Raw genomic sequence first — 24326 nt, forward strand, 5'->3', positions numbered from 1 at the left:
GAATTGTTAACGTTAGTATTTAACTCTACATATTTCGTTTGAAAATAGGTCAATGTCAACGCATTTGTTTAAGCCGATAGAAATATCGTAATTTAAAACAGTTTCTGAAGAATAAACTGATTTAAAAAATACCTCACAAATAAGTTGAAAATTTAAGAAACTTCACTGGTAGTTGTGTCTAGATACTTTATACAGCCAGGCAACCCAGTAGATTTATGAACGTTTGGAATTTAAGAATTTGTATTTTATTTTTTTAAAAGAAGTTAACTATCATCAGAGTTCATAGATTCTAGTTAAGATCCGTATCCAGACTTACTGTTGACAACCAACGCAAACGAATAAAGGACAACGAGCTTCGGATATGCACGTGGAATGTTAGGTCCCTTAACAGCCTACGTGCGCCCGAAGAATTAGCGGAGGCCCTAGACCGATATAAAGCAGATATCACCGCTATCCAGGAAATACGATGGGATGGACCGGGCAAAAAGAGGATGAAAAACTGCGATATTTACTATGGTGACTGCTACCAAGAAAACCAACAGCGCTTATTTGGATGCGGCTTCGTCATTGGAGCCAGACTTAGGCAAGAAGTCTTGAGCTATAGGTGCATCAATGAGTGCCTCATGACCATACGCATCAAGGCGAAATACGGCAATATTAGCCTGATATGCGCGCACGCCCCCACAGAAGCGAAGGATGACAACAACAAAGATATGTGCGTCGAGCTCTAGACAAAACATATGAGCAGTGTCCTAGCTACGATATTAAAATTGTCCTGGGTGATCTTAATGCCAAGCTAGGAAGGGAAGACATCTTTGGTGGAATAATCGGAAAGAACAGCCTGCACGATAACACTTCCGACAATGGATTCAGGCTCATAAATTTTGCTGCGGGGCGAAACGTCATGGTAGCCAGTACGCGTTTTCCACACCTCAACATCCACAAAGGAACTTGTACTTCTCCAGATCAATCTATCGTCAACCAGATTGACCATATTGCGATCGACGCCAGACACGCTTCCAGCATTATGGATGTACAAACTTTCCGAGGAGCTAACATCGACTCAGACCACTACCTCGTTGTAGCCAAGGTAGCACTTCTGATTTCCAGACCCAAGGCAAAACAGGGAGGTGCTGGGAGAAGGTACAACGTCGAACGGCTACAATCGCCAGAGATCGCCAAATCCTTTTCCGACCGAGTTACAAGTAACCTCTCTCGAAGTTCTCTGCCGCTAACACAATGTATCGAAAACCAGTGGCAACATTACCAAGATGCAATCAGAGAAGCCGCCTCTGATGTGCTGGGTTTCAAACAGCCACCAACAAGGAACCCCTGGTTTGATGAGGAATGTCGGCAGGCAAATGCAGCCAACAAAAAAAAAGGCACGCAAAGCGGCGGCGCTGCATAAAAGGACGAGAGCTGCTCATGAGCTCTATGAGCAGAAGAGGCGAGAGGAACGCCGACTTCTCAGAAGGAAAAAGAGACGGCATGAGAAGCGTGCGGTCGAAGATGTTGGGAGGTATAAAAGCAGGAATGAGGTTCGAAAGTTTTATGAACAGGTGAAACAAAATTCACAGGTACATAAACCTAGAACCGAAGGCTGCAAAGACGAAAGTGGAAACATCATAGTGGAACCGCAGCTAATGCTGAGGATATGGAAGGACCACTTCTGCAGACTGTATAACGGCGACGAAGAACTGAATTCCGCTGTCAGGCAGGATGATAAATTCAATATAGACGACGAAAGCCAACAATCCCGTCCTCCCGACTTAGACGAAGTAAAGATTGCCATATCTACGTTGAAGTCTGATAAAGCCGCTGGAGCGGATGGCTTGAATGCCGAGCTCTTCATAGCAGCTGGAGATAAGTTGGTTAGGAGCATGCACCAACTTATCCGTAAGATATGGTCGGAAGAAAGCATGCCCGATGAATGGAACCTCAGTATTGTTTGCCCGATCCTGAAAAAAGGAGACACTCTAAACTGCACCAACTATAGAGGTATCAGTCTACTTAACATCGCCTATAAAATCTTCTCTGCCGTAATATGTGAACGTCTAAAACCCATCTTCAACAACCTGATAGGTCCTTATCAGTGTGGTTTTAGACCAGGAAAGTCCACAGTTGATCAAATATTCACATTACGGCAAATCCTGGAAAAAACCCAAGAACACCAAATCGACACCCATCATCTTTTCATCGATTTCAAGGCCGCATATGACAGCATCTACAGGGACGAGCTGTATAGAGCCATGTCTAGTTTTGGCATTCCTGCCAAACTCGTCCGTTTGTGCAGGATGACCATGGAGAATTCATGCTGCTCCATAAGGGTTGGACACAACATAACAGAACCTTTCGATGTCAAAAAAGGTTTTAGACAAGGTGATGCGCTGCCATGCGATTTTCTTAACATCGTGCTTGAAAGAATAGTGCAGAGCTCACAGGCACTAGAGGCACTATCTTTCAAAAGTCTGTCCAATTACTGGCATATGCTGATGACATTGACATAATCGGAAGAACTCAGCGTGATGTGTGATCTACGGTCCCGTATGCATCGGATGGGAGTGGAGGAGAAGATGGAACGACGAGCTGTACGGGCTGTACACCGACGTAGACTTAGCCAGAAGGGTAAAAGTCCAACGACTAAGATGGCTGGGTCACGTAGAGCGCATGGAAACCAATGCTCCGGCCCGGAAAGTCTTCGAATCCGCACCCACAGGACAGCGCAGTAGAGGAAGACCGCGGATCAGGTGGCGCGCACAAGTGGAAGGTGACCTCACCTAACTTGGAGCGCGAAACTGGAAACATCTAGCTAGGGACCGAGCTAGATGGAGAGGTTTGTTGGGTGAGGCCCTAGTTCACACAGGACTGTAGCGCCACCTTAAGTAAGTAAGTAAGTAAGTTAATATTTCCAAGTTTAAAGTTGAAAATAATGTGTTTTAAATTTAAATGATCTAAAATTTATAAATACGGTGTTTATGAGCTCTTTTAATACAACTTATTTTGAAGTTTCATTAATTGTTATCAATATCAGACATTTAAAGCAAAACATTCCTGCACAACTTTGGTTTTTTTTTTAACCATCAAATGGGGAACGAGATGCAAGTCAATATCAGAAACACCTAAATCTGAAGTCGTACACCATTTCCAGTGTCAAAAATAACGACTTTCATCTCTTAATCTGAATTTAACAATCAAATCCTCAATAAATTAAGAAATAACATTGTTCCAAGAAAAAATCATTGGATGATCATCTTAACTATGTATAACCTCCGTAAAGTTCATAACTTTTTAACTATTAACTTAAACTTAGCTCTATAAAGTTCATAACCTTTTGTTTATATTATACTTCAGTTGCTCTTCTTCTCAAATGCCCTATTTATCAACTGCATTTTCAAAAAATCGTTGGATTCCGTCCATCAACCGATGTTATGACCGAAAAAAACATTCTCTACTCAGCTGATCCGGAAAACCCGTTCGATCTTATCAATCCAATATGCTGGGATCTGTGTAAACAAGATGAAAACTGCCTTTCCTACATCCTCATCCTAGACACAAACCAATGTTTTGGATTCTCTATTTTCGACTTATCAAACCTATATCAACAAATGGGTCAAGATTTGGAACTTATAGCCGATACCAATGCCATATATTTTGAAAAGACATGCTTAAAAGGTGAGATACAACTACATCTATTATATAGTTTTTGAATGAAGGCATTTTAAATTTCTTCTAGTTCCTGACAATTGTAACATGAAAATGTGGATCTTAACGAAAATGCCAGGAAGTAGTTTGGTATTCCGAGGAAAAAAGACCATCCCCACGCTCGTGACCAAGCGCGAATGTGCTGAGCGATGCTTATTCGAAAAACAGTTCGCCTGCCTTTCAGCTTCGTTTGCTCCATCATACAAAAACAATCAAGCTCGGTGAGTTAATAAGATAAACAACAAAATATATGTACTCGAACGTATAGTATCGAAATATGACCTCACCTTTTTTGAGCCTCATCCATATGCATATATAATGGAATGTTATCCGAAAGATACAACATTCTTCATGACTACGATCATCACTCTTCTCACAATGGCAATGATTTGATATCACACCACACTGACTTCATTTGCAGCTTAAGCGAGCAGATGCCACAAATCGAAAAGTTGGGTCGTTGCGTACTCAGCGATAAGGATAAAGTCCTGCAGCCAGATGCCTTTCGAGCTGCCCCCTTCGAAGAGGAATACATCGAGAACCAGTGCCAAGAGCGCCCAATCGAGAGGGAAAACTGCTCCTATGAGCTCTATTCAAATAGTACGTTCATCTATGCGGAAGCCAGGCATAATGGACTAACCCAAAAAGAGGTGAGTATACTGTGCAATGATGGGGGTCTCTGTCTCTATCTATGGGTTTGGGTTTGGGTTGGGTCTTAGTTCATGGGGACAGAGATTGGGGTGGTGATGGAGTAGAACCAACCAACATACAGTGAAGGTACGACGACGACGATACTACAATCTGTCAAACAAAACGTGAGTTTTGATATATGGGTTTTGTGATGTTGTTGCTTTTGCTGGTTGCTGTTGCTGGTGGGTTCTTCAAATCAAAATTCATCTAAAATGACAACGAGATACTTTGATTTACATTTGATTCTCTTTGTGTTCTGGCTCTGGCTCCGGCTTTGCTCTTGGTACTCTTGGTGCTCTGGTGCGTTTGCTGCTTTTTGGAAATACGAACAATCAAAATATCTATACACCCATCTAACGGAACGGAGTACAGTGCCAAGCCAGGTGCTCCAGTGAGACGAAATTCTATTGCCAAGGTGTTTCGTATTTTTTGGATCAACTCACTGCCAACTCGGAGTGCTATTTACATTCGGAAGATATCATCTCGATTGGGCCGAGGAGCTTGAAATTCAAACCGATGTCCGTGTATATGCGAAGGGTGAAATGCTTAGATGGTATGTCTATTGATTTATTCTTCTTTTTCATACTGAATTCAGATGTATCTTGTGTGTGCGGTGTACATAAATGATGATTGAATGTTGATGATAGATCCATCGATTGGAAAAGGTGTGCTAAAGTCATGGATTATAGTTTTTGTTTTCTAAAAAGAGTTGTTTTTTTCGGATCTGGTCGATCTGATGTTTGAACAAAAAAAGAGTCCCTATTTAGATAAAAATCATTAGGGTTTGGTGAGAATCTGAAAATTACACTAGTCGACTAAATCAAGTCTTTTTTATGAGCCAAACAATCAAAACAATAGCTGTTTTCAAAAGCGTCAAAAATTTGCTCTAGTAAAATAGTCTCTCTTCCATCTTGTTGCATTAGGTAAGTTTAATGAACTGACGGTCTTGGTACCACTCACATCAATGAAGATCCATTGTGGTACCCTAGATGAAAACCAATGATAAGAGTCCCATGACAGAGCATGACCCGCGTGAGTGGAGTTCTTTGAGCTGTAGGCCGAAGTTGGCAGGAATGGCAGAGGTTCATCCAGAGCTTTCTTTCGAGGAATTTATTTCTGAAATGGCATAGTGTGGGTCAGTTTCAAGGAAAATGAGCATAACTCGTCCCTGTTGAGTTTCATTTTCTCTTTGTGGTAATGCAATTGGTTTTGCCCTGGGGTAACGCTCACAAGAAGAGGGAGGGTTTTCTTTGCTCAGTTGGATGATGTTTTGTTTATGTTGGGCCATGAGAGCTTTAAGTTTTCCGAAGTACAAAAAACCCTTATCTTTTCAAGACAGCAAGTCAAAAGCATCGATTTGATTTCGATTGCAGCAATTGCTTTTCTTGGAGCTTAGCTGTCAATGAAAAAGGTTTTATCAGCTTGTCATATTGAAATTATTGAGATTCGTCTATCAGCTTTCGTCAATGCCAAGACCTTAGCTTTGAAGGCGCAAGTGAAGCCTGAACACACACAATTATTTATTTTGGAGCCGTCGCGGGTATTCTTCTGAGGTGTCGATCGGGTCACCAATTAAAAGTTTGTTGATTCTTAATTTTTACTGGGAAAGGAGGAATACCTTTTTGAAGTCCAAACGTGATGTTAAGTGCATACTTTGTTACCCGTGTATTTCTGTAAAATCATCGCGTGGCCAATGGCGCTGGATTTGCAACAACCTGTTTTGCGAATAATTCTTGTACAAATAGGTACAGGGGCTTAAAGACGAATGTTGCTTCTAGAACTGCATTGAGTGCAGTCCTCATAAACTCTGTGATGCCTATGGATACCATTATTTGTACTTCGGTCATTATTCTAATGTGGGTGTCTTTATCCAATGTTAATATTAGTCTAGCTTAATCTGTAAACATCCATTTTTTTTAAATTTTTCTGAAAAATTTTAGCCCCAAAAATTATGTTGAAGGAGTTAAATTCAAACATGACCATCTTATTTATATCTTTAATGTTAAGACCCCAATTTGATTGCTTATCCAAGACCAACGGGAGTTAAAGTTGGTTGATTATAATAGAAGGATTTTGAAAGGTCGTATTCTCCTTCTGTTCGTAAAAAGGTCTATTTCGAGTTTTTTGCAGGTTAACCGTCAAACCTCAGTTCAAATTCCATGTATACACTATTGATAAAACGTTTTTTATTTGCTTACTGATGGTGGACAAAAATTTATCTGTAGCAAGCAATGCTTAATCATCTGCATGTGCAAGTGCTTTAACTCCATCACGAGTAACCAAAGAAGGGGCTAAAGAACCACCTTCTTAAGAACCCTTTTAGTAGCAAATAAAACGTAATAGATATTTTGTTTTATCCTTGCTAAATCCTTTTCCAATGAAATGGTTGTTTTCATAAACGTTGAGAGCACACTTATTTCCCAGAACGTGTAGTGCGTAAGCGTGCTTGGGTACAATTCTTAAGTTAGTGACCAATCATAATCAAACACTGCAGATAAGAAACAAATGGGAAAAATAGATTGTATTAATTTTTTTCTCAGTTTTACTGCAAAAAATACTGCAGTGTCCCAGAGCCAGTGAACATTTTTGGTCATTCGCAAATAACATGAGGAATTCTTTCTCTTTCTTGGTAAATAAGCTCGTTGTCAAGGACACTCTATTTGTTAGCTCTCTAGAGAAAGCTTATCTCTTCACTAGGCAGTTTCCTGGCAATTCAATGCTGCCAGTGAATGTTATGTTCCACCTGTCTTGAGCGCACTTGTGATTCTATGTGAACAATCTTTTTTGACACTCATACTGTTGCGAGATTCCTAAGGGATCTCAACATATAAAAATCCGCTGGTCCGATGGTATACCCTATTGTTCTCAAAAGGTCTTCTTCAACGCTGGTAAAACCGCTGCGTAAGATTTTTCGTCTGTTCTATTCTACTCCTTTTTCCTAGTGGATGGAAAACTGCATTTACCCGGCCCATCCTCAAAAAAAGCGAATCCTCCTCACCCTCTAACTATCGACCGATAGCACTTACTAACCTTCTTTAAAAAAAATTCGTAAGAATGTTGATTAATTATCAACTCAAGGAATACTCGTATATCCAAGATCAAGAGCTTTTAAATGACATTTGATAGAGTTTGCCATCAGACTCTCTTATTGAAAAAAAGTTTTCATGAATCCTTCCTACAATGGAAGAGTAAATACCTTTCGGTTTGTTCAACATATATAAGTAGTATTGGATGGGTTGATATCTGAAACCACATAATAAATGCTGGCGTGCCCCTGGACTCTGATTTGTCTCCAGCACTCTTTCTAATTTTAATTAATGATCTCCTGCCTGCAACTTCAAATTGAATGTATTGTTCCGCTGACGATAGTTTCTACTCATAGCTTTTATATTTGTTTTCAGACTCACATCCCTCTTCTTAAGATGTGGAACTGCAACTTCAAAATATGAAAAGCTCATTAAATTCCGACCTAAACACCATTGTACAGTGTGGACTAAAAAACCGCGTGGAATTAAATGCTGCGAAAACCCTGTCTTGAATCGTGAAAGCCAGTTATTCTCCATTTGCCATTATCCACGGATGGCACTTGCATCAATGAGACTAACTCCTCCATATTCTCGATATGCGTATCACCAAACACCTCTAGAGGAACGTTCACAAACGCAAAATGTTTCAGTCTCCTAAGAAGTACTTTTCTCTCTCTGATCTGATTGTTTTCTACAAGAATTTGCATTTAAAGGTTGAGAATTTAAATTGATTGGTGATAAGATAATATTATCATTAGATCATTTACGTGTCTCGAAAATCGACGTATATTTTCTTGTCCCTCCATATTCAGGTGCATTTCTCTCCTTAACATTTCGATGGTAATACTCGTGCTTTTAGGTATGCTTTCAAGTACAGACAATCGTTCTTTAATCGTGGGGCTAGCCAACGGAGTCCGGGACAGAATTGTCTCCGACTTCTGGACACTTACTTTCAGTTTCCAGTCGTCGCAATATCGCTGAAACTTGTCGAAATCACGTTGCAAGAGAATTCTTATAACCTCAACCTTTCGGGACGCAATTAGATCGTCGTCGTACGCAATTGCCTTTGTAAGATAACTTATCAGATCGCTAGCGAAATGCTGAAGAGAATCGGTGAATTCACCGTTCCCTGTTAAAGAACATTTTTAATTAAGAATGTTGTGGTAGAATTTACATTGCCACTTTTGACAATAAACTTTCTACCGTTAAGCATATCATAAAGTATATACTGTGCAGACTTGCTTATGCCAAGCCTGCTCAGTTTTAGGTAAAGTTACGGTGTCAAAAGCCTTTTCCAAATCAACCAGAACAGCACCTGTGCATTGTTGTTTTGATTTATTCCATTGGATATCAGAAACGAGTTTAGACGCAGCATAAATTGTGTTATGACCCGCCTTGAACCCGAACTGTCTTAGTACAACGTTGGATATACCATCGATACCTGCTTACTTTTTGTCACATTCGTCACTAACAAGGGACTTGTTCCCGTTTGCTCGGCGATTATGGCATTTGCCAAGGAATCGTCATCGAACCGCATGAAACCGCGGTTCTCAGATCCGCAATTGTGTCATATCATTTCGAAGGTAAAAGTGAATGAGTAGGTCTCTGTTTTCCAGGTCGTGGTTGGGTTGTACAATTGCAGGAAAGCAGCTCAAATCACCTTCACTTTTTCCTTCGAATCTTCAATTATGTAAAAGTCATCGTCAAAGATGGCTTCTTCTGGATTTATTTGCGCTGTCCTGAGTACGTCCCTGTTCTCTTCAGTTCTTTGGAGTTTCAGATTTGGAAGGTCATTGTCGTTCTTTTTTTTGAATACCTTGTTGATTTTAGGGAACATACTTCACTGGAATTAACTGACCGGATCTTACGGTCCCAGTACTTGGTAATGATAACCTGCGTAGCTCTCCTTAATCAACATATTGGCATTTTTATTGACGACTTCAGTGTCCTAACCTGCAAGTCATGTGGGTCTGTAAGTCGTCTGTACAAGTTTTTGAGTCTTGTCAGTAAGCCACTCTTGTGCCTTCACAGTGTACTTTCTTTGTACTTTGGTATTGTCCGTTCCATGGTTCGTTTTATTGTTTCGTCCATCTGTTGTAAATGTTGGTCAATTTCTGTATTTGTCAGCTTTCTGTTGTTTGGTGGGCCTATGTCACTCGAACGAAGTTCTCTCGCTAGGGCGTTGGTGAAACGAAGCCAACGCATCTAACTGTAAGTATAATAATGCGTTGCTATGTATTTCTCCAACTCCACGCGTTCGCAATCTGCATTGCAGCAGTCAGACCGCAGAGATCACTGTGGTACTCGACTGTCTGTAAGCAGTTTCGAGGGTGATTACCCACTTTGTCTGTAACTGTCAGCCTGGTGTCGTACAGCAAAAGATCCAGGAAGGAGCCGCTTTCAGTAGCCAGCAGGTCAGAGCCCTATTCAACGCTGTAAAGATTCATCAAATTTAAAAGATGGTTACCTCTGCGATTACTAAGTTGATTTCCCTAATCTTCATGTACTAAAAAAAAATACGTACCTATTCACAGTAAATAAACGTTTCTGAGCATAAAACTTCCACATCAATTGGAAAATGGGTGTCCTCATCCTAGTGGTTTTCAGTGTACGTGTTAGAGTTAATTTATTGTGCAGATTTTGAATCTAAATTTCAAATTTACCTACCTGCCCAAATTTTAGAAATACAAATATTCAACATTGTTTTTCAATTAATTTGATAGCCTTTTTAAGGCGACCTTTTCATTACAACCAAAAATTTCTTTGAAACACTTTAGTCATTTGCTGTTAAAAACCGTTCTTACTAACAATAAGCCAGGTGAAATTTATCGACTTTTGAAGGTTGTTCGAAAATTGTATGAAATAATATAAATATATAAATTAATAATTGAAGATAGATTTGGAACTCTATCAAGAATTTTATAGAAAAATAATTACTTTATGAAAGGCTCAAAAGGTCTTATACATGTTTTTTTTTTTTTAATTTTGAAAAGTAAGACGCTAGAGAGTGATTTTAGAGCCTTATTCAAATTAAAGCTGTCAAAAACCCTGAAAGAGAACTTCGTCGGCCAGTCATATTTGATTTTAGCAGATTACCTATTCCATTTAATTATTACAAAAGTCCTATTTTTTAGAGTGGTGGTTCGGTGCCGTATACGTACTTTTTTCAATTTTTGTATTCCTGAAAGGTTCAAAAGACTTACAAGGACTAAACTCATGTTCTTATAATGAACTCTATATCAACTCACCGAGTTTAGCAAAAAGTACCAACCCAATAATGTGCATTACATACAATAGCAAAAAAATCATGCCAAATCCTAAAGGCTCTCTTTCTTTATTTTCACCACCATCACCCTTAACTCCTTATGCTTATAGCCTATAACTGTTCATGTAGGCTTTTATGACTGAGTTCCATATAAAGATGCATATGATTCATTTAGAATTTTATAAGTACCTACAAAAGTAAGCGAGTACGAGTAGGTACAGTACCTTATGTAAATTTCCATCAGTTGCATAAAATATATAAATATGTATGAAAACTTCTTCACGAGTTGTTAAGTTTGTTTCCCCTCACAGTAAACTAAAACTAAACTTTTGTACACCAACGCCACATTATTATTTGCAACAGAAAGAGGTACATAGTACACTTCACGATCATAAGACCCATTTCCTCTTTTGCAAAACGTCTTTCCCTTTAGGCCTATAATACAAAATACTATACCCCTATAGAGTTTACATCAGCAGCCAGCCTTACAAAACAATACTCTATTTTTGAAATAAAAATAGTTTAAAAGAACAAACTTGAACTTGCTTTCGGCAAAACAAAGTTGAAAGATACAACTTCCTGTGAATAGGTACATATATAGTTAGTTATACACCTCGCTCTTAGATTTAGTATACGAGTAAGTCTTTTCAAACTGGAAAATTTAAGTTTGAAACAAACAATTAAAATATTTACCTATATGCGGTAAGATTTAGAATTACTTTGGGTTTGTTGAGTGTGATTTTGGTGTGTATTTAATTTCATACAGCAAAGTTATGAAAATAGTATCATTATTACCAATTATAAACTAAAGATGACAACGCGAGACGTGACAGTAAATCATAAATTAATTTGTCTGAATGAGTTGTTTATAGTGCCTTAAAGTTGTACAATGTGCCACTTTTCCTAAAAACATTAATCGAAGTTGAATAATCATTTCCTGTCCTCCAGTATTTGAATAAAACATGTATACATTGAATCTATAAAACATTCATTGACATTACATAAAATACAAAACACGATAACGATTTTCTATATCATCAATAAATAGTGACAAAGGAAATTTATATTCTGAAGCCGAATCAAACCACTCTTTAAAAGGAGGATAACTTACCCGTATAGCTGTCAAAATAATCTTTTTCGGAGTATGACTTTAACAATATAGTCAGCGTTAGCTTAAAGGTTTTTTAAGTAAACTGAAGGCAGATCAGATTCAATGTAGTTACTAGATAGCGTAGTTTGGTGTTTTAGACTGGAGTCTGAAAATGCGTTTGAAAAAATACCGTTGGATTAACTAGCATATAAGAGAGAATTTTTGATAGTTGCCTTAAATACTTTAAATTAAGTCGAAGCTTCTATGGAGTTGCTTTTGAAGAAGTTAATAGCTGCGTTTGCTACCTTCGTTTTTTTCTTAATTAAGTACCAGGTTTCTAGTTTTCTGTTATAGTAAATCCCAGGTATTTGAAATCAGTCACTACTTTTATGTTCGAGCCTTCAAGTTCCCCTATGTGATTAGTCCTCTTACTGCTTTGAGATCAAACAACCACGATCATTGACTTGGAAGCATTTATTTTAAGGTCCGAAGTATCTCAATATTGCTAAGAATGATAAGGTCAGCTGCAAATAAAAGGACCTTGATAAGTGCATCTCCAAGCATAACTGACCTTGGAATTTGATCTTCAATGTCATTGATGAAGAGGTAAAAAATCAAAAGACTTCAAATGCAACCCTGTGGACGCTACAAAAGTAGAGAGATAGGGACAGCAAACGACACCATTTTTATTGCTCAGTAAAGTTTGCCATTTCATGATAAAAAATACACAAGCCAACAACGATATTATACAAATTTACTACCGAAATTCGGAGTCAGTGGCCTCAACGTTAAGAGCGTCCAATTTATGGTCCTTATAATCGGCATAGCAAATCAACAATTAAGCGTATTGTGGAAAAATTTAACAGGCACAGGACAAAATATTCCCGTGCCAGTGAGACAAAGAAGTGTCCGTAGTGTCGAGGATATTGCTGCCGCTGTCACACGTCGCACAGTGGGGAAAATGCGGACAAAACCTATTTTTCTGAAAGTAGGATTTTCTTTTAAACAAAAAGTGTTTCTTATAGTTAATTGGTTGTAGAATCAGAAAATGAAAACCATTTTTCAAAAAAAAATTGTACACCTGTAGATTTTCGCTCGTAGTTTAAATATCGTGAAAAATTATAAAATATTAGTATTCTTTGAATGATCAGTATATTGTGAAATTTGAAATTTTTGAACAATTTTTTCTGCTTACATGGTTGAAATAAATAGAAAAATAATACCGTATGTTATTTTTTGAAAAAAAAATGGATACGGTATTTTTTGACAAAGAAACACTCTATTTCAGTGATTTTTTTAGTTCACAAAAGGTTTTAACTAGTTCCTCTGTTTGCCTCTGTTTGCAAACTATTTTCAATAGATAGTGTATAGGGTCTCAGCAACATTTTCCAGTAAAAATCTCATCCGGATACGTCCGGATGCGGTTTTAAAGCAATTTTAAGTTGGAAAGTCATATAAAAAAATACCAGTATTTTAATAATTTAGATCATGGAATTAGTATCGGGATTTAAACCGGCTTTGCATGTTTATCAAAATAATTTAGTTTCACATTCATGCCTTTTAATCAGTTCTGACGATCTTATATGGTAAACAGTAAAAGACGCTTATGTGAAAAAAACCTTTATTAACCCAGCACTGAGTATATCAACAATTTTTGTAGAAAGTACTCCGATTTTCTGAAATTGAAAGTGTCTCGTAATAGGGTTTTATGGTACTAACAAGATGGATATATAGATTATCGGAAAAAATAAGACTGAGTTTATATACATCTCTTTAGCTTGCATTATTTTGCAACTCTCTTTTTCTTTACCTATCCTCCAAGCCATACATGCACCAGAATACCAACTAATTTTTGGTTCATAAAAAAAGCTCTCAATAGGAAGCAATATCTTTGCAAAGCAATAGCTTTGTTATTGAAACTTGCTGTAAATTAACTGTTACCTCTCAAAACCTTCATAATGGTTGGGAAGGTCAATCAACATTTGGTTTAAATCAGCGTTGATAGCAAGTTCACTTAGTCACGATGTCCGTTTTTTTTCGATATCTCGTTCAGTTTTAGCTGATTTAATTTTGAAAAAAGAGGAATCCTTAGAAGTGTTCCTAAATAAACAATATTCATATACATCGAAAACACAGGTTAATTCTATCGTGAAAGAAAACAATAAAAACTTTTTACCGAAATTCAATTCGCGAAACAATGTATCATCTTACAAAAAAATTGTTTTCCTTGATAAGAATCGTGATTGGTTGAAAGGCTTATTTCAAGTAAAAGAATTTAATCAAGACAATAATATTGGATCGCAGGCCAAGCTTGGTGGGAGGCCAGTTAAGGCCTTTGAAGAATGTTGCAATCGCAGTTAGAGGCGCAAAATTCGTCAACTTCGGGATGATGTGCCTGTCACCAATGATTTTAAATTTTGATGCTGATTCTGCTCTTGCCTTGAGCATTCAGGCAAAGCTAACAAAAGAGCAATATGAGATACTTCGAAAAGCTACTAAAGAAATTGGGCACGATAATATATTCCCTTCGTATAAGAGGGTTACCGAAGCAAGAAAAAAGTGCTACCCGGATAACTCGACTGCTAGTGAAACTTCTCCTTATGTTCCTTTGCAAGATCTATTAGATCACACATGTAAATGAATTTTCCAAACATTTGAAAAAATGACAATGGTGAGCCAAGACCAACATCTTATCTTGCACACCAAATGGGGATGCGATGGTGCAAGTGATCAAAGTCGCTACATGCAAAACTTCGAGGTTTCAATAGAAGGCGTTTCTGATGAACATTTGTTTCTTACATCCCTAGTGCCTTTAAAGCTTGTACAACAAGAAAATGAAGAGTGCATTTGGAAAAATCCACGACCATCCTCAACTCGTTATTGCAGAGCTCTTCGATTTTCCTTTTCAAAAGAAACTCCAGAAGAAGTTAGAAAAGAAAAAGACCGTGTAGAAGCTGAAATTTTGAATCTCCGAGATACTGAAATTGAATTCAATGGATTCTTTATTAAAATAAAACATGTAAAGTATTTCACAATGATAGATGGAAAAACGGCACAAATTGTTACAAATACAACTTCTAGTAGTAATTGTACCATTTGCGGGGCAAAGCCATCGGAAATGAATGACATCGCAAAACTCCAGTGTAAACCAATAGATGAAAACGCTCTAAAGTTGGGAATGTCATCTTTGCACGCAAGAATACGCTTCATGGAGTATATCCTACACTTATCATACAATTTAGCTTTCAAAGCCTGGAGAACGACTCCACTGACTGCGGGAATAAAAAAGGAAACTAAAACCCATATACAAAATCAGTTTCGAGAAAAATTGGGAATACTTGTTGACATTGTCAAACAAGGAACTGGGACTACAAACTCTGGGAACACCTCAAGACGTTTTTTTGAAAATTATTCAGTTACTGCTGAAATAACCAAAATATATGAAAACCTTATTAAGCGGTTGGCAACTATTTTAGAAGTTATATGCTGCAACCATTATATTGATCCCGATAAGTTCCATGATTACGGTTTACAAACTGCGAAAATGGCTGCAGAATTGTACCCTTGGTACTACTTACCAGCAACCATGCACAAGATCCTTATTCACGGTAAGGAAATAATAGAGTCTTGTGCCTTACCAATTGGCTCTTTATCGGAGGAGGCTCAAGAGAGCCGTAATAAGGAATATAGATTTTTTCGCTCCCACAATAGTCGGAAATCATCACGAACCGCAACAAACGAAGATGTTCTACATATGTTTTTCATTTCATCTGACCCTTTCATTTCCTATTTAAGGCCAGAACCGAAGTCGAAAAACTATTTAATTAGCGAAGAAGCTAAGCTTTTATTAATAGTAAATGAATAGCTTTTCGTAGCTTCATGACAATGTCAATAAGTATTTCTCAATTTTTCTCGAAACTAATATTGTATGGGTTTTAATTTTTTTTTAATTTTTCACAGTCAGTAGGGTCGTTCTCCAGGTTTTGAAAGCTAGATTGTATGATGAGTGCAGGATATACTTCATGATGCGTTTTCTTCTATCATTTCAAAATATATTACAAGTTTTATTTTAACAAAGAATCCATTGAACTCAATTTCAGTATCTCGGAGATTCAAAATTTCAGCTTCTACACAGTCTTTTTCTTGTCTAACTTCTTCCGGAGGTTCTTTTGAAAAGGAAAATTGAAGAGCTGGTGAATGCTGGTTGAGGATGGTCGAAGATTTTTCCAAATTCGTTTTTCATTTTCTAGTTGAAAAAGTTTTAATACTGCCAGTGATGTAAGAATTAAACGTCATCAAAAATACCTTCTATTGAAAATTCATAGATTTGAATATATCAAATTAAGTTTATTTGAATTATTTTGAATGAGATTAAATTATTTTTTTTTTATATAATGTGAATTATTTTTTTTTTTATTTATTATTTAAATTTATTTTATAATAAATTTAAAACAAATCAAACTATAAGCTTTGAAAACACCAACTATCTATGTATATCATTATAAATCAAATGACAAACAAAATAAACTTTAACATTTTTTTTTACTCACGACCATTCACTTTTAAGAATGTTAAAACAGAATTTTTAGTAATTTACAATGCTTTCTTCGCTATTTATTATTATATTCGCAATATATGTACGTTAAATTCAGTACACAAATCTTTGTTTTCATATATGCTTTTCGAAAAAAACCATTTTATCTTTTAGTGGGCTTGGAAATGGGCGGAATTTTCTGGTGTAGATTTCTCTTGCTATTAGCTATCATTCCTGAAAATTTAATCAAAATCGGTTCATTAGCTTAGATTTGATAGAGTTTTGTCCGCTCTCCCATACAAGGTGCCCCACTGTGCGTCGTTCTGCAAGCGTTGGGCAACTCTGCGACGTTGTGAGGAATTTTGCGAAAAGATCTTGTGCTACATCCTTTCAAGATTATATTGACTCAAGAACTGAAGCCACTTAACCACCAGAAGCGTCGTTTCTTCGTGAATTGGGCTGAGCAACAACTTGAAAATGATTCGGATTTTCTGAATGGCTTCGTCAATAAATAAAATATGTGGTATTGGTCAGGCAGCAATCCATGAGTCGTCATTGCATCCCGAAAAAGTTACGGTCTTGTGTGGTTTATGGGCCGGCGACGTCATTGGGTCGTACTTTTTCCGTGATGATCAAGACCGGCACGTTATCGAAATGGGGTTCAATGATAACCCAATATTTATGGCTCCAATTGAATGATATGGACTTGGAGGACATGTGGTTCCAACAGGACAGTGCCACGAGCCACACAGGTTGTACGATTTGACGTCGTTAGACTATTTCATGTGTGGCTACGTCAAGTCAGCGACTTGTGAACTTTGTACCGAATGTCGAACGTGGAATTGCAGCAGTATCGGCCGTTCTGCTTGAAAACCGTCGAAAATTGGGTTCAGCGTCTGGATTTCTAGAAGCCTGCCCGTGGTGGCCATGAAAAAGAAACAAAATTGGGAGTCAAACTCATCAATGTTAAATCTTTTTTGGAAAGATCTAAAGCTAGTAAATAAATTGGAAACCCGAATCATAAATCTAACACCTGTGCAAAACATCACAAAAATGTCTTTAAATCACTCCCAGAAAATACAGCAATAGATCAATTCCACATCATTTCATTGGAAAATTGCACAATTGATTGAATCAGAAGTAACATCTTAAAGAGCAATATAGCTTATAGCAATCCTGGTCTAAAGGGCTTAAACTGATAAAGGGGTTTTCATTTTAAAATTAAATGAAAGAACTTATACATGAGATATCAATAAGGTTGAATCTTTATTGGAGATTTATATATTATATGTGAAATATAACATCGTTTAAATTTCCGTCGTTGTTTGGTGGGTGGCGAGCATTCTAAAGGTTGAGCTGTGTTGCACATAGCACCATCCTATTGAAACCACATGTCTTCTGTATTTATATCATCCAATTCAGGCCACAAGAAGCTATAGTGATCGCCGGTGTACGGACCAATAACGCCTCCCGTTGACTTACGGGTATTGGCTGATTGTTCACTGAGCCAAGGGACTCGAATTTGGCAACGTTGAATAGTCGACTTGGCAACGTTGAATAGTCGACTTGGAAGGACGACCATGTACCCTATCAAAAGGAGCTATGTAGCTTACTAAATAAAAAACATTTTGAAAGAATCTTAAAGAAACAATATGGCCGCCCGAATGTTAAGGAAACAATATGGAAAATGCACTTTAAGAAAATTCGACTAAGATGTGTCTCAAGCTTTTGATAAAGTTTTTCATTTGTGCACAAATTGCACTACGAAATACTGAAATAGTATGTTACGAAACGCAGGAATGCAGCTGGCTATTTCTCTAGAGTAAAACTATTAAAATAACGGTAAAAAAAGGGTTAGACAAGAAACCTTACGATGATGTTAAGCGATGTAAAGGAACTTGTGATAATTATAATTACCAATCAATTTAATTGATCTACGTTCAATACTATCCAAGAGGCTTAAGTTAGTTGCAGGAGCACCAGCCCAGAGATAGGAGTTATACTCAAGCTTTGGACGTATATAAGTCTTATAGATATCCGTCAGAACAGATCAGAAGGGGTGAACAATTTCTTGTATCGCCTAAGGAAACCCAAACACTTTTCGGAATTTTTGGCGACATCGGGTATGTAATCATTCCACAAGAGGTGGTTGGTGACACACATACCGAGAATATCGAGATTTTAAGTCTCATTGATGCAAGTGCCTTTCATGGATAATGGCAAGGAGGATATATCTCCCCTTAACGATACAAGACAGCTTTGGGTTTTCGAAGCATTAAATTCCACGCGGTTTTTCAATCTCCATTGTACAATGCTGTTTAGGTCGGAATTTGAGCTTATCATATTTTGTCGTTGCAGTTCCACATCTGAAGGAGAGGGATGTGAGTCTGAAAACGAATATAAAAAGCTAAGAGTACTATCGTCTGCGAAACAATGTATTCGATTAGGAGATCATTTATAAAAATGAGAAAGAGTGTTGGAGATAGAACAGAGCCCTGGGGCACACCAGCATTTTTTTGTGGTGTTCAGACTTGAATCCATCCAGTACTTCTCGTATTTAACGATTCGAAAGTTAATTACTAATCCAATGAAATAATGATTCGTAAAAACCGAAATCACGGCTTTTCGATAAGAAAGCCTGATGTCAAACCCTATCAAATGCTTTTGAAATATTTATGTAAAGATTTGCTCCACTGTGCGGTGAGATGAACCATGATATCACCAGTGGAACTATTGCTGTACTGGTGGTCATAAAGAAGCTTTCGATCTTCAAGTTATTTCTTGAGCTAATAATTAATCCGTATTTTCCTGACCTTGGAAAGAAAGAACGTAAGTGGAATCGGTCGGTAGTTAGAGGATGAGGGGGATTCGTCTTTTTTTTGAAGGGCTGAACAAATGCAGTTTTCCATCCAGTGTTGAAGAACACCTCTTCAGAACAATAGCGGGATAATATCCGGACCAGCTGATTTATGTGTGTTTAGATCTCTAAGGACTCTTGCCACAGTACGAGTGCGAAAATTGATTGGTCCCATAGAATCACTAACTCGCTCAAGTACAGGTGGCGTCATAACACTCACTGGCAGCGTAGAATTGGCGGTGAACTACCTATCAAGAGATTAGCTTTCTCTAAAGAACTAACAAAAGAAGTGTTATTGACAACAAGCGTAGAAACCGAAGAAGAGAAAGAATTCCTTATGATTTTTTAGTAGTTTTTGGTCATGTCCAAATTTGGTCCATCGAATATGTTCGAGATAAAAGTTCTCATTTCCAGGAGAATCCAACTTGTGATAATATCAGCGCTGTCATCATCATCACTATCAAGGAAACATAGCCTTTTATTCAAAATGGTTATACAATTGGTCGTCAAAAAACACTCTGTGTCACGCAATCAGCGGCTTCAAAGTAATACCAACTACAAAATTTAGAACGTTTTAAATGTACGGGACAATGTTTAGTAATTAGGAAGAACCAAGCCCCATGAGTCTACGGCTTAAGCTTAAGGCATCTGGACAAATATTATAACTACACATAAATGTCCCATAAAGTGAATTATAAATTCAGAAAAAAAAATAGTTTATCAATCTTTCATAGATTGTTTCTGGTTTACCTCTACTACTCGATACTGATACTTCCCAAGTGTCTTTTGAAGATTACCATCGGATAGGAAATAAAAACAAGCAAATACATTAATTTTAAAATTAGTTATTACATTATTAAAAATGTAATATGTGGGAAAAACGAAGATAGTAGATTGATTTTCAAATTGGATTTAAAGAACATTTAATTAACACTTCAACTATGTTTATCATCTTATCACGGTTAACAGAATTTCATGCGAGTGCCACAAGAGAAATGGTTTCAGAAGAACTAAGTCTGAAATTGGAAGTTTTTTAGACTTTTGACGACAAACATTGATTTCTTGGTGATTTATTTCATCTAAATTTTCTTTTTTAAGAATTTGGAATATTTTTTGCGATATTGTCCCAAATTTATTTAATGTTATGGCAGAATAATTGTAAATATCAGAATTATCCACCCACAAATGTCAACAAACCCTTGAATTTATTTTCTTCCTATTTGAGTTGTGCATTAGAGAATAATTGGTAAAATGTAATTTTGAAATGTGTGTTAATCGGGTTGTTTAGGGCCTTATTATAGCTAACTCTAACTAACTTTTTTTCAATTTTTTAAAGTATCAGTTATCTGCAGTCACGAAGAAATGGTTGTCAAATATTCACCGAACGACTTCTTCCGTGGTAAAATCTATGTCCGTTCACATTCTGAAGATTGTATGACAATGGGAAATGGAACAAGGTTAATATTACTATTTACAAAATACAAACATTAAATCTCATTTGTTCTGTTTTAGATCAACTTTACTGCGTTTGGCTATTGGAAATGAAATTCAAGAAAAACGATGTGGAATTCTTCGGGCATACGAAGTTACAAAAAACTACCAAAGGTAAGAAAATTTCATTTATTTTTTAACGGTTAAAAACATATATTTCGGAATTATGAATTAACGACAAAAGTCATATCTATAACAGATTCACATAAATGCGAACAGAAGAAAATTTCCTAATATGGTAGATATTTCAAAATGAACACTTGTCTTCTTCCGCGTAGCATACTTTTGGAATTCTGTAACTTGTATGAATACCATTCGCTTGGCTTCAGTTTTTTGCTTCTTTTCAACTATAGATAACAATTGTTGGTATGTCGAAAAAGATTGAGCAAGTGTCATTGTTACGATTTAATAAAATTTGTTAGAATCATTTATTGTTGGATCACTCAAAATTTCAAAATAAAAATTTGTTTAATACAAATAGCTTATTCCTTGTGATATCCTGCAAGGTTTATAACATTCCTGAAAAGTGAGTGTAGAGGCTTTGATAAAACTAAAAGATTGTTTTCTGCACAATGCTGGGAAGTGACATAGGGTCCTCGTGTTCTTCTTCATCGTTGCATCACTTGCAATATGTCGTCATCAACAAGCCGCATTTTCTTCCTGTGTTATTCCAACAGTTCGTGGCCGATTACTATGCTCACAAGCAATCGTAAAAATTTTGTTGTCGGGGTGCATAATCGAACGGTTTCTTATTTTGTCAAATTTGGGCCATAATTTCTTGGCTGTGGTGCAAGTTTCAAGGCTATTCCATTGTTCATTAGTTTCCTGAAATATTTTGTTACCAAAATGATCTGTTTATTTTCACATAATGAGGTGCTCACCTTGTTCCCTAGGTATGCCTGTAAAATCCGTGGTTGTCCTTTTGGTTATTTTTCCAGCGACTGGTTTCAAAGTCCACTATCGACCAAATATTCACAATACGGCAGATCTGGGAAAAAACACAGGAGTTTTAAATCGATACAAATCATCTCTTTATTGATTTTAAAGCCGCGTATGACAGCATCCATAGGGAAAAGCTCTACAGTGCAATGTCTAGTTTTGGCATACCTGTCAAACTTATCCGTTTGTGCAGAAAGACGATGGAGAATGCACGCTGTTCTATCAAGGTCGGAAAAGATCTCACGGATGCATTTGGTGTCAAAAAAGGTTTTAGACAAGGCGATGCGATGTCATGCGACTTCTTTAATATCGTTCTGGAAAGGATTGTGCAAAACTCAACCGTCAACACTAGAGGCATAATCTTCCAAAGTCCATTCAATTACTCGCATACGAAGATGATATTGACATAATTGGAAGATCAAAGCGTGATGTCAGTGGAGCGTTTTTGAGCATTGCGACGGAAGCGAAGAAGATGGGATGAGGGCAAGACCAAGTATATGCTGTCATCAAAAAAGGACACTGAACGACGACGTATTGGACAAAACGTCACCATGGACAGCTATAACTTTGAGGTAGTTAAGGACTTTGTCTACCTAGGCACCGCTATTAATGCAGACAACGACACCAGCGCTGAAATCAAACGAAGAATAACTCTTGCAAATCGCTGCTTCTTTGGACTTAGAAGGCAATTTAGAAGTAAAGTCCTCTCTCGAGCATGTAAAATCACCATCTATAAGGCACTCATCATCCCGGTTCTCATTTATGGCGCTGAGGCCTGGACCCTGTCAAAGAAAGATGAGAGCGTCTTAGGATGCTTCGAGAGAAAAATTCTTCGGGTGATTTTTGGTCCCGTACACATAGATGGAGAATGGAGGAGAAGATATAACGACGAACTGTACGGGCTGTACAGCTACACTGACCTTGTTAACAGAATTTAAGTCCAACGACTTAGATGCCTAGCTCATGTAAAGCGAATGGAAATCAACGTTCCAGCCCGGAAGATCTTCGAATCCAATTCCGAGCGACGGCGCAGTAGAGAAAGACCACGACTCACGCAGGTGGGTGAAGACCTCAACCAACTTGTCGTGCCAAACTGGAGACAGCTAGCTAGGCACCGAGCTGGCAGGGGACGCATATCTTGCAGTTGGGTTGGTGACCTCCGTTTAACCTATACATTCTCTGTACCATTGTAAGGGTTTTAAGATTTCTATCTTTTTCCAGAGCTGTCCACCATACCTCGTTACCACAAGTGATCACTGGCCTAATTATTGCAGTTCACATCCGCAATATGATTTTAGGATTTGGTCCCCAGTTTCTATTGAAGATCCTCTTGAAATTCTCTGGCATATTTGGGCCCCAGCTCAGCTTTATGTATGCGTTACAAATGTTTGTTTTTTTAAATAAAACAAAAACGGTTTTGGATATGAAAGAAATTCTTTATTCCTGTAAAAGTATGTTCGATGCCATTATGTATGGAGTTCGATTTCTTTTGCATTGCCACCTTGGGCACGCTTGCAGAAGTTCAGACGCTGAACCCAATTCTCGAGGGTTTTTAAGCATATATCGGGAGATACTGCTGCAATTTCACGTTCGTATGTACCCATTCACAGTAACGTGCTGGTCTTAATAATCACGGAAGAAGTACTGCCAGATGACGCCACCGTCCCATAAACCACACCAAATCGTATTTTTTTTCAGTAGTGTGGATTGCTGCCTACCAATACCGCATATTTTGTTTATCGACGAAGCCATTCAGCTAGAAATGAGCCTCATCGATAAAGATGATTTTTCGATGAAAATCCGAATCATTTTCAAGTTGTTTCTCAGCCAAATTCACGAACATACGACGCTTCTGGTGGTCAAGCGGCTTCAATTCTTGCGTCAATTAAATCTTGTAAGGCTGTAGGCCAAGATCTTTTCGCAAAATTCGCCACAATCATGTCACAGAGATGCCCAACGCTTGAGAACGACGTGTGAGAGACACATTTGGGCTTTATGGAACTGAAGCCTCAGTGGCTTTGTAAAAAGTCCTTACGCTTATTTTGAGATTAGTTTTCGATCGAAAGTTATTCGAATTCGAGAAAATTTTATTTCGAAATTCGATCGATTCGAAAGTTTGCTGATTCAATCGAAAGTTCATTTTTTCAACAAAAAAAAAACTAAGTAAGCTTTGACTTTCGAATGATTCGAATCAAATGTCATTTGTTGTGTCGTTCAGATATTTTCTGATGAATAGCTAAAGAAACAATCTTTATACGATAATTAAACGAAATTGGTTATATTGACGAGTTTTTTTTGTTATTTTATAAAGGGCACAGTCACATTCTATTTAGAGCAGAAGGGAACAAAAATAATTAATGATAAGGTTGATAGAGGAGAATCCCGAGGTAGCAAAAGGTTTTTCTGTAAACCGGGTAGATGCTAACCGATTTTGGAGAGATGCTGCCGTGAAGCTCAATAACCATGGGCCTCCATCTAAAGACGGTGCTATTGCCATTGTTTACTTTGTCCAAAATAAGAAAAACTACACTGATTTTAAGTTTATAAACTTTGATTGTTTTTATTTCAATTGAAAATGTGAAAAGTACATTTTAAACGTTATAAACACAACATGGAAATTTAAACCAAAATGGTTACGTTTTGTTGGTAGTTTTCTTTATCACTTTATTTACTTCACTTAATTTTTCAACTCAGAAAATGTTGATTTGTGACAAACTCTATATTCAAAATAA

General features: G+C 37.3%; 1 protein-coding gene across 1 annotated transcript in view; it reads left to right on the top strand.

Annotated features, from left to right (window-relative positions):
• Positions 1-24326, top strand: part of LOC129939332 (uncharacterized) — a 46717-nt gene that overhangs the window by 16467 nt on the left and 5924 nt on the right. The window contains exons 2-7 of the mRNA XM_056047309.1: positions 3352-3672; positions 3734-3923; positions 4124-4352; positions 4765-4945; positions 20501-20621; positions 20677-20769. Of these exons, the coding sequence (XP_055903284.1) occupies positions 3352-3672; positions 3734-3923; positions 4124-4352; positions 4765-4945; positions 20501-20621; positions 20677-20769 (1135 nt within the window). The remainder of the gene's footprint in view (positions 1-3351; positions 3673-3733; positions 3924-4123; positions 4353-4764; positions 4946-20500; positions 20622-20676; positions 20770-24326) is intronic.

Source organism: Eupeodes corollae, chromosome 1 (genome assembly GCF_945859685.1).
Source record: "Eupeodes corollae chromosome 1, idEupCoro1.1, whole genome shotgun sequence".
Lineage (NCBI taxonomy): Eukaryota > Metazoa > Arthropoda > Insecta > Diptera > Syrphidae > Eupeodes > Eupeodes corollae.